This window comes from Cydia strobilella, chromosome 15 (genome assembly GCF_947568885.1).
Source record: "Cydia strobilella chromosome 15, ilCydStro3.1, whole genome shotgun sequence".
In the NCBI taxonomy this organism is placed as follows: domain Eukaryota; kingdom Metazoa; phylum Arthropoda; class Insecta; order Lepidoptera; family Tortricidae; genus Cydia; species Cydia strobilella.
In genome coordinates this window covers 16143261-16155354 of record NC_086055.1, presented here as the reverse complement: position 1 = coordinate 16155354, position 12094 = coordinate 16143261, and the positions used below count along the sequence as shown (strand labels likewise).

General features: G+C 37.6%; 1 protein-coding gene across 1 annotated transcript; it reads left to right on the top strand.

Moving 5' to 3' along the window:
* The first annotated feature begins 1244 nt into the window (after nucleotides 1-1244).
* LOC134747652 (uncharacterized) lies at nucleotides 1245-10842 on the top strand. The gene is made up of 5 exons (XM_063682260.1): nucleotides 1245-1352; nucleotides 6394-6469; nucleotides 8388-8630; nucleotides 9471-9600; nucleotides 9984-10842. Exons 1-5 carry the CDS (start codon nucleotides 1339-1341, stop codon nucleotides 10082-10084), a joined length of 564 nt encoding a protein of 187 aa, XP_063538330.1. The 5' UTR covers nucleotides 1245-1338; the 3' UTR covers nucleotides 10085-10842.
* The last annotated feature ends 1252 nt before the right edge of the window (nucleotides 10843-12094 follow it).

Below are 12094 nucleotides of genomic sequence, written 5' to 3'. Positions count from 1 at the left end.
AAACCGCTGAACCGATTTAGTTGAAATTTGGAATACAGATAGTTTGAGTCCCGGGGAAGGACATAGGATACTTTTTATCCCAGAACTCACCCCTCAAGGGGGTGAAAATGGGGGTGGAAATTTGTATGGGGAATCAATAACCGCTGAACCGATTTAGATGAAACTTGGTATGGGGATAGATTGAGCTGTGGGAAAATCATCTCTTAAGGGTGTAAAAAATGGGGTGGAAATATATATTGTGGCCCAATTTGGGTGTGAAAAAAGGGTGGATTAAAAAGCAGATTTGTTTAAGAATTAAGGTACCCAAATTACTAATTCCACGCAGACGAAAGCGGGCAAAAGCTAGTATCACTATAAGTGTAAAAAACTGGAACCTTTCGAATTAAAATTATACCTCCTTTTATTTCTTAGGGTTATGTTTATTTTGAGGTTGATACATAAGTTATAATAAGTATACCGTTTGGTTTTAAGACAGCAGGCAGCAGTCTTTGTTTTACTGACGTATTGTAATTTGTAGTAAATTTAATATGTAATAAAATAAATTGAGCTTATCGATGTTTCGTGATTAAATAAATTATATACTTAAAGAAAAAGCGCACTGTTTTTTTTCTTTTATACTCCGACACGCTTGACTGCTGTGCACATTTCTAATAGGTCTTTCTGTCATCTATAGGTAAAGAACTATTTAGTGTATTTTTTTTTTTTTTTAATTTTAGACCCAGTAGTTTCCAAGATAAAGGGGGAGGAATAATAATTTTTTGCTTATTTTCTTAATTAACTTCTTAACTATTAATCCTAAAATTATAAAAAAATATATATATATTTGAGATTCTCAAAATGAGCTCTTTCGTTTGATATGTATCACGATATAGTTTGAAATACTTTATTTTTTAATTTTCTCATTTACCCCCCCCAAAAGAGGCCATGTTTAAAATTCATTTGTTTAATTTACATGTCCGTCTTTGGGTCACAAACTTACATATCTAAATTAACTTAATTGGTCCAGTAGTAAGTTAATAACGGAGAAAATAGGCTGTGACAGACGGACAGACAGACAGACGCACGAGTGAACCTTTAAAAAAACCTTTATTTAAATATATTTCTGAAATTCCGACAGAAATTTTGATAGATAATCTATCTCTATAGTCCAATGGACAGAAATATTGCACACAAAGCATTGATGAAAAGCCACATTTATCTGTATGGGTGAAACCGGCCGTTATATACACATTCATGTTTGTTCATTCACACTTCACAGCCAGTCTTCCACCGCGTGCAGTCCGACGCACATCATATTATCTTTGTTTGTGATACACGTGTGCTGTTCTTAACAGGAAAATGATGGACAAAAGGTAAGTTTCGTTTGTTATTTTTATCAAACTAATGTATCACACCAGTTAAGGCTATAAATTAAATGTTGACGAATAAGTAACTGTCGTTTTTGCTGCAATTTAGCACATTTTTATGTGGGTACATTGTAGTCATTGTATATCTAAATTGCTTAAGTATGTGGTGGTGGTTGGTGGTGGGTGTGGTTATAGTTATACTATGTGGTGTTTAAATAGAACGTGTGCGTGATAAAATTCAATACAATACAATATACAAATACTCTTTATTGCACACCTCAATAAAAGAAAACAATACAAAAGAAAACAGAAACACATTGAGAGGTAAGTAGGTAATTGGTAAACAACAGGCGGTCAGGTGGTCAGGCGGACATTTAAACCTTTGGTTAAATATTAAACTAAATATTCAAAGTTATGAGTTATTTATAGTTATGCGTAAATACATTATTATAAAACTCAAGCAGAAAATTTGGCATGTCCCTTTGTCATTTCCGATTTTCGACAGAAAACATTCAAAATATAATTACATTAGGCGTAAACAAACAAAATCTGAATAGAAAACAAAGGGTAAATCAATCCTTTGATATACCTATAGAAGTGTCCTACTTGGGCGATCTCGTTGCGAACGCGAACGCCGCCGTGGGCCCGCCGCGCCGTGCCGCGCCGCTTCGCTTCGCGTTCACGAGTTGTTTGCTTACGTAAGACGCAGGGTTATATAGCTTAGACGTTGCGCGAACTCGTAATGAAAATCGAATATCTACGTATGCGAGTTTCATTTTACATTGCGGTAAGTATTTGTGACGTTTTCAACCTGTAGCAAACAATAATTCCAAATATGTATAATATGTATTCGTTACAAGTTTGCAGTGTACAAATATGTCACTTTTGAGAAAGCGTATCACAAAGAATAAAGGTATAATGTCACAACAGCTACATAATTGTAGGATTGTTCATTTTTGTGAATATACAAGCGAAAAAATGTAATGTTACGACTACAAATATGTAACAATTTATTTAGCTCCTTGTGTTGCTGATGTTGAAGGTAGTTTCACTTTATACGCAAGAATTACATTTTCCCCTCACTAGCTCGGAAAGTTGTCTTTTATCCTTCAATACAAGCGGGGAAAAACGCGTTTTATCCACTAGTGGGGAAAGTAATTTGACCTTGGATGGAGCGTGTTTAAGTAGCTTGACAGATAACAAAACGTAAATCGTTTATGATAATGATTCGTTCGATATTATTTAAATGGTTTGAGAATCTAATGAAAAATATCAAATTTAGCTTTATTTAATGATTTTAAGTTATAAAATTCCATAAAAAACGTTTATTTTTTTATAATGATGTTAAATATAATTCTGAACGCACATGTTGAGTCGATGCAATTTCAAAACGCATCGTTGACATTTCATACGTCAGAAATGTCAACATTGTCAACAAATTTTTTACTAAATAAAAAACTTTTCTCACCAACTCGCGTAAAAATACACAACTTCCAGAGTTTTCTGTTATAATATCGTAAAAAAATGAGTGATTCCAGTGATGAAGATGATCTAACGCCAGGGGGGTGTCACTGCGCAGTTTAGGTATATTTGGCCGGCGCACCGCCCGGGCAGGTGTATGACAGTGGGCTGCCGCTCGGCTCGCACGATAGTCGTGTCACGTGGCGCTTGCGCAAAATTGCTTCGAAACCTAAATCGCGATATAATCTGTATAAAAGATAATGTTCTGTTTACGGATGTCTGAATAAACGGAAGAACAAGGAAGCAGAAAAACATTTGTTTTAAATTCCGGACTATATTGACCGACATATTTTCAAAGGAATAAGTACTTCTGTGGCATACCTACTTCCGTGAGAATCAGACATACTATCTCCGGCTAAAAATTTTATGTTTACAGAATCAACGTTTGTAATTCCTACATATTTATCTTAAAAATAATAAATCAGTAGGTATAGGTACAAAAACTTGTCAAGTGACAACCCCGTGTCGACACTCGCAGCTCGGTCATAAAACTGCGGCGCGCAAAGAAGATTCACGGTTCGTGCGCGATTATAAGTTTCAATTTTGCTTGCAGGCGGCGAGTGTAGGTATAATTTTATACCTAAATCTGGCTTTTGTGAAGGAGTGAATTTTCTGTACGGTAGTACTATTAGTTATTCTGTGCTAACGCCTGTGGATGTTGCATTTTCCTCGCTATAGTGAGGTGAAAAGTTTTGTGTTATACACGGGCGCAAATGTATTTTACTTCTCGTGTGTTGAAACACTCGCTACGCTCAGGATTCTATTTTAGAACCACTCGCTTCGCTCGTGGTTCACCTATATAATCCTTTCGCTTGCTCGTGTTTCAATTCTACACTCGCGGGTAAAATACAACTTTGCACCCTTGTATAACAAATAACTATTGTTATAATTATATAGTGATCTAGCTACGAGCATTAATTACCTAATTACCTACGTACCTACATACCAACTGGCATTACAATGGACTTGCAAGCTAAACTGACCATTTTAGACCTCGAAAACGAAAACAAAAACATTATTTTTGGTAAATTTAGTGATAAATTGACGCACACTGTGAAAATAAACAAATGGAAGGAGATAACGTAAAATTGAGATTATTTGGAAATAATGGAGAGAGATTGGAAATACTTAACGGATACTATGTGGCAAAATTGGAAAATTGGAGTGGAATTACAATTAATTCTTCTTCACTATCACTGCTACTTGAACTAAACATTTCGTGGTACAAAGGGTTGGAATCGCTAAATATGATAAAATATACTGCAATTACTAGTATTCGTATACTTAGCAAGAGGGTGGGACACACGTTTAGAGAATTGTTAACTTGTAGGTACAATTCTACATATATGTATACTTATTACTACAATATAGTGTAGCACAAAACAATTGTCAGCTACAAATTTGTACATTTTTCGGAAAATATATGTTTTGTATGTAAAATTTTGTGATACAATAAATTGTAGACTTGGCGATACAATTTACATATATGTATCTTTATTTACTTAATTACAAACTTGTAACTTGACATTTGTAAAATTGTAATTGTAAGTTTTGTGGGATAGGCCACTGGTCTTTCGTGGATTTCAAATTGAAGCTTTATGGAAATAGCGCCTTATTGACAATCGACAAGTACCCTTTTGATTGAAAATGGCACGTTTAATCGGGTCGGTTGAATTGGATGTCACCTTTTAGTCCGCAATGTAAAAAATCGCATGCAAATTCATGCGTACGCGCCGTCTTCAAAGGGCCTACCGCGTAGCACGAAGTTTTGCCTATCTACCGCACTTGTAAATTCATACGTAAGTGAGACAGGGAGGCAAAACTTCAAAACCGTGAAAATCGAAGTTCGCACATTGCGGGCATCTTTCTCTGTTACTCTAATTACGCCTTCATTGGAGTAAAAGAGAAAGATCCCCACAATTTACGAATTTCGGTTTTTGCCGTAGGCCCCCAGAGCCGTCAGTTCCGTGGTGCGTGTTAACTGTACAGCTGTCTCAATAGAAGCATTTGGGTTTCCCAAAAGGCAAATAATAAATTATTTCTTTCTGGGAATTCCACCAGCTGTTAGCATTACTTGATACATAATCACTTAGACGTAAAAGACTGATAATATGGGGCATTTTCTATGAAAAGGGACATTATTGTCGATGGCACTTACGCCGCACAGCGTCGTCACGGCATTGTCTTTATATCGGAGCAGCATCGTTTATAATGGCGTAAGCGCCATCGACAATAAGGTCCCTTTTTATAGAAAATACCACATATAATATGGTAGTAGTAACTAGTAACCAGTTAAATCACCTACCTACTCTTTATGAAACGTTTAAAACGATTTGTTAATAAATCAATATGAGAATCGTACGTCATCTTTCTCATTTTAATGAGTTTTGGTTGATTTTAAAATAATTGAAAGGGCAACTCATGTTTTATCTTGTTTTTAATAAATAAAAAACCCGGCAAGTGCGAGTCGGAATCGCGCAGGACGGGTTCCGTACAATGGTACGTAAAAACGGCAAAAAAACACGTTTGTTGTATGGGAGCCCCACTTCAATGTTTATCTACACCTCACCCCACCGAGGGTTCCGTACTTTTTAGTATTTGTTGTTATAGCAGCAACAGAAATACATCATCTGTGAAAATTTCAACTGTCTAGCTATCACGGTTCATGAGATACAGCCTACAGATAGACAGACAGACGGACGGACAGCGGAGTCTTAGTAATAGGGTACCATTTTTACCCTTTGGGTACGAAACCCTAAAAAACGCCTCTTCTCAGGAAATCTCTTTATTATTTAGTATCGAGACATGAGACTTTATGAATGACTTTTGTTCATGGCACCTACATACAGGGACCGGCCCGCTATCCCTTATCGGGGTTTTATAAGGGTATTGCATAAGGCTTAACTCACCATACTCTTTGCCAGACGAAACCCTTTGTTTTGGTTTTAAAAACCCTTATATAAAGCTACCACATTTGAGTAATCGGTAGCCCAAATACCCTTACAATACCCTTATCATCCGCTCACCAACACCTTGCATATTGCTTATAAGGGTTAGCCTTATAAAGGGCTTCCCTTTTAGCATATAAGCGTGCTAATTTAAGTCGTCTACCTTGTTCATAAAGCTCACATTACTTCGAATCCGAGCGATCGTCGGCGGCGACGGCGGCGTTCTTTGACTAGGCACGTATTTTCTTTCCTTTTCATACACTACCGTAGATATATACTAATCCTGTCTCTTTCACGCAAAGGGAAACCTTTATAAAAAGCGCTTAAAGATAAGGGTAACCCTTATTAAGCCTAGCCTTATTTTTGGTTAGCTTTTCGGTAAGGGTTAGTCAAAGGTAAGGGTATGAATGGGCTTGCAGTTCAAAAGGGAAAGTCTTTTAATGTGTTAGCTGTGTTTAAGTGTCGCCCATTGAAAGGGTTTTATCGCGGAAAGGGTTGTCCGGTCCCTGCCTACATACATATAATTTATTCATAATATGACATACTTAAGTTTCTAATTTTAATTTTGTTTTTTTCAGCGCAATGATGAGAAAAATGAGATGCTGTTGTATTTCCGTGGATGTAGCAACCTTAATTTTTGGAATTTTTAGCGCTGTAAGTATTTATTCATTTTTAGGGTTCCGTACCCAAAGGGTAAAAACGGGACCCTTTTACTAGGACTCCGCTGTCCGTCTGTCTGTCATTAGGCTGTATCTCATGAACCGTGATAGTTAGGCAGTTGAAATTTCCACAGATGATGTATTTCTGTTGCCGGTATAACAACAAATAAGTAATATTGTCTTCGGTTACCGCGATAGTTACTCATGAAATAAAACTATGAAAACGGATTATATCGCGTATATTGAATTTATAATACATCCCGACGTTTCGAACTCTTTACAGCGTTCGTGGTCAACGGGTGACTGAGGAAAAAATTACAAAATGCAAAAATACCCACATACAAATAAGTACTAAAAAGTACGGAACCCTTGGTGGGCGAGTCTTGACTCGCACGCCGGTTTGTTTTATTAATAAGTTACTAACTTCTACAATATGACATATTTGCAGTCGCTCTGGTAGGGCCGATACAGATGGACTGCAATCCGACTGCAATTTGTATGTGAACTGCAAGCAGACTGCGCGCCAACTGCAACGTCGCCGAGCAGTTCCCATACAAGTTGCAGTCGGATTGCAGTCCGTCTGTACCGGCCCGTATTGGTGGTCCCTCACTTGCTGTTATATAACATCGCGTGACAGGGACAACATGATACTATTGATTCAATAGTGTTTTATTATGTTGTCCCCGTCACATAATTATATAACTCTCTAGGCATCTCAAGGGGCGGATTATCGAAATCGTTTAGAAAAACCGGCCAAGTGCGAGTTGGACTCGTGCACCGAGGGTTCCGTACTTTTTAGTATTTGTTGTTATAGCGGCAACAGAAATACATAATCTGTGAAAATTTCAACTGTCTAGCTATCACAGTTCATGACATACAGCCTGGTGACAGACAGACAGACGGACAGACGGACAGCGGAGTCTTAATAATAGGGTCCCGTTTTTACCCATTGGGTACGGAACCCTGAAAATGTTTGTCCTTGAAGGAACGACATCCACTGAGGACAATGGAAAATTGGCCGCAGACCAACCTTCGAGATTGACCTTAGAGTTCCGAATTTAAAATCGCATTAGCAAATCGGTATTTACCGGTGTCTAGAGAATGCAGTAAACTAATTTGGAAGTGTGCAGATAATGAGGAATTAATCTTGAAACGCATTTAACTATTCTGGAGTCACTAAACACCAAACAACAACAAAAACACAACACAACACACAAACAACAAACACACACAACAACACCACTTGTCACTTGTTGGGTAACAAAAGCTGTCAAAAAGTGACATCCGCTTGTATTACAAGCTACAAGGTTTTGAGAAACGGGCCCCAGGTAGCCCACGTGGCTACTTGTAAAGTCCAGCTATCGCTTTACAAGAGCTGTATACACTATCTTTTACTAACTGTATAATAATCATCGTATGATTTAACTCTCAATACATTGACCCCTGACGATTGACGAGGCCAAGACGCTCAAGATAGAAAGGCGTGGAGGGATCTTGTTGATGCCCGATGCACCTCCGGGGTGCCTTAGGACAACAAACAACAACAACAACAACAACCCTGGCAAAATTGTCGCACTGGACAGAAGCCATTTCATTTTAAAAAACAACGCGAAGCAATTTGTGCGTGACATAGGCCGTCGACTTAGGCAAAAGGGAGAGGACCCCCGCTCCGAATCGTTTCTGGTGCAGGGTGTCCATAGCCATCCAGCGGGGTAATGCCGTGAGCATTATGGGCACTTTTGCACCGGAAGCGATAACGAACGGGTTTGACTAAATTACCTCGTATAATTATATAATTATTTGTAAGAAATCTAATATTTTATTGTATTGTTCAATAAATGTTATTTTTCCATTGTCCTGACAATATTCAAATGATTTTAAAAAAGTAAACTGAGATCATAATTAAATTTCAGGTGATATCAGCCATCGGTATCCTAGCCTTCTCGACCTTCCACCTCTGGTTCGGAGCCATCTCCGAAGAAAAGGACTTCAAAAATTGGCTCCGTGACCCTGACTCCATGCCGACTCACGGAGATGCCAAATATGAGAAGAGCCGGATGATCTATATTTGGATCATGATCTTTGTGTTTCTCTGGTTTTTAAACTGTATTGTTTCGTTCATCTTTTCTGTGTTCCTTTGTTATGGAACCCACAAGGTAAGCAACCTACAACTTCACTATTAAACGCGCTACAAGCCCCAGTATAGTATATAGTTGTAGTACTTGTAGTAGTAGTAGTATTAGTAAAACACTTTATTGCACAAAACAATACATAACACAGAGATAATACAATAAATGTGTACAAAGGCAAACTAATTAGCTACTATTAAACATATTAATAACGGGTCACTCACGTATTTTAAGTCGAAAGCGCTCGACATGATGTGGAGGGTTGCGGCCCGCAGTCTGCGCCGGTCCGTCACCGTCGACGCAAGCTCCTGATGACGCTCATCGGTACGGAGTGAAACATGTCGAGCGTTTTCGACTTAAAATACGTAAGTGACCCGTTATTAATATGTTTAATGTCTGTCTCACGGAAGTTTTGTTAATTAGCTACTTATAAACGTTTGTCTTTATCTGTCATTTTGACTTATGTATCATTTTGACCTAATGATGGGAATGAAAAAAAAAATGAAAAAATGTTTATTGGTTCCTTACAATTAGTTTACAGCATGGGATGGGATCTTCTTTTAAGCATTAGATATGCTTGTGACAGAAAACCCCGCTCTTCCGAAATCGCTAGGGTATAAACCATTATGTTTGTGTCTATACCCTAGGGAATGATAGGATCCTGGAGATTTCGAGGGAAGTCTTCAACTATTACGGTCACATCTATAGTACCGAATTTCAGTATTATAGTATCTTGTGTATTTTATTTAGGAAAGCGTCATTTAGTCTAACTACTTGATGAAGATCATAAAATTACGGCTTATTAGACTGTCATGTGAAGCCTGCTTTATCTTAAAGATTATTAACAATATTAACGATGATTTCCAGAGGCGGCCGGCCTTCGTGAAGGCCTACTTAGTATACGGTGTTGTGATGACCACACTGATGATGACGGTGGCTTGCTACTATATCTGGAGGGGAGACGTCGTCAATACGCTCATACAGCTGATTTATTGTGGTAAGTAAATACCTTCAGAAAAACGGCCTTGGACAGGGTAGCATAGCGGTCTTTGGTGTCGGAGGCCAAGATCCACTTCGGGTCGACGCGCCACAGCAGTAAGAGTAAGTAAGTGAATACCTTGGATAACATAATTTTACAAAGGCAGACCCGGGTCCAACCAAAAGAGAGGTCAAGGGCGTAGCCAAAGGGAGCGGCAGAGACCCCCTAGAGAATAACATTTGTAACTAAATGTATGCCCCTCCCCTCCCCTTTTGTCATCAGCCATATCAACTGCGCCACTGCAATCCGAACGTAATCTCTAGCCTGTGATTCTGTGATTTAGAGCTTTTATTTTAGTTCTATCGATTATTGATAATAACAGTTATATTTTTACCTTCCAGGTGTATACTCGTTGATTCTCTTGATGGTCAAGCGCACATACGAAATCATCCGAGCTGAGCACACCTGCGACTCCACACAAATTCTAACCTCCAAACCATAGCATATAAATTTAAATTCTAGAACGTTCCTGGGTCATTCTACAAAAATCTCATTCCCCTGGCTATTCGCAAATTCCCAGTAGATGCCGGTTTATTAGGATCTCATGTTTGGCGACTGTAACCCGTGTCAAGTTCCATCTACAACCATAATAACGTTCTAACATAAAATTCTAACCTCCAAACCATAGCATAAAAACTTAAATTCTAGAACGTTCCTGGGTCATTCTACAAAAATCTCATTCCGCTGGCTATTCACAAATTCCCAAGAAACGCCGCTTTAGTGCCAATTAGTGCCAAGTTCCATCTAAAACCATCTAAAACCATAATAACGGCTGAGAAAAACGGAAAATTTGTTGCGTAATCTAAAATAAAATCATAAGACACAATTGAAAAGTATTGCGCAATTCTCGCCAAAGGCAGGTTGAGCAATACTTTTTGATTATATCCTCTTTGCTATTTGTCACTGTTATTTTTTCATATTCAATTATTTAAAAAAAACTGACAATCGCCATATAAATTCCTAAGAATTTACCATGTTTAATTTTAAGTGCAATTGTATATTTATTTAGTTAATTTTTATTGAACAAAAGAAAATACAAACGTACAAAAGGCAAAGGTACAAAGGTATTGTCAGATAAATAAATGAGTTAAATCATATCATATCATATCCTATTGGCATTTGGCATTAAAATAAATTTAATGTTTAGATAGAAATAGTGAAAAACGTTTGAAATATATTGTTATTTATATTTAAAAAGTATTCATATGGTTTTATTTGATGAATCCCCTATCGTTTTCAGTCTTGGAACGGAAAATGCAAATAATGAATTCTTAATTATACAACGTGTATTTTTAGGGTTCCGTACCCAAAGTGTAAAAACGGGACCCTATTACTAAGACTCCGCTGTCCGCCCGTATGTCCGTCTGTCCGTCTGTCCGTCTGTCACCAGGTTGTATCTCATGAACCGTGATAGTTAGACAGTTGAAATTTTCGCAGATGATGTATTTCTGTTGCCGCTGTAACAACAAATACTAAAAACAGGATAAAATAAATATTTAAGTGGGCCTCCCATACAACAAACGTGATTTTTTGAGGATGATGATACGATATTAACTTACAAAAATGAACTTTTTGTGTATTAGATTCACGAAGTTATTCTGCTACCTAAAACGTAACGTTTAAAAACCTTTAGGTGGGCCAGGACAGATTCGTATTAAGGCAGTTGGGTTTTAGGCCAGAATCTAAGTAAGTACGACTCTGTTGAGGTCTGATTTGCTATAGGTATGTTTCTGAATAAAGCAGTTTCGACATACGACTTATGATATGGAAGTCACTTTCTCTTTAAACCAATTTCTGAGTAGGACAGATTCGAATAAAGGGGTCCCGTGACATGACAGTCGTCAGATTGGTAACGAGTTGGATTAGGACTAATGCAGTTTCTTATCTCATCTGATTAGCAACGATTCGATTAAGAAATTGAACAGAATCTTTTAATGATGAATAACGTCACACTAAATCAATAGGTAGGTAGGTTAGGTTCGTTAGGTTGCTTTAGATGCCCGAAGGGCAAACCGCCGAGAAATAGGAGCCCCGCACAGCGGGGCTCCGTCGACTCAGGGTAAGAAGGAAATGTTGAATGGACAAGTATCTATTTTGGCATAATGGTACATATTTTGTGGATAATTTTTAATTTTTTTTTATAACAGAATCCAATCAACATCGAATCGGTCGTTCTCGGAATTACACATACTAAGATTCTAATATGTAATTTTCTGTCCTACTCAGAATTCAGCATAATGAGAATCTGAAGTGCTAGGAATTAGAGATTTTAATAACCTAACATTTTAGGAACTTGGATAACTTAGAAAATGCCCTATTCATAATGAAACCTATTTAGAATCCGAATTAAATAGAAACTGGCAACCTTAGAGTCGTACTTACTCAGATTAAGGCCTAAACCTCAACTGATTTAATACGAATCTGTCCTGGCCCGCCTAAAGGTTTAAAAAGT

Bases quoted from the DNA above. Each gene is read 5' to 3' on its own strand.
- LOC134747652 (XM_063682260.1), top strand. The intron at 6,470-8,387 runs GTAAGTATTTAT...ATTAAATTTCAG, and splicing joins TTTTTGGAATTTTTAGCGCT to GTGATATCAGCCATCGGTAT. The intron at 8,631-9,470 runs GTAAGCAACCTA...GATGATTTCCAG, and splicing joins TTTGTTATGGAACCCACAAG to AGGCGGCCGGCCTTCGTGAA.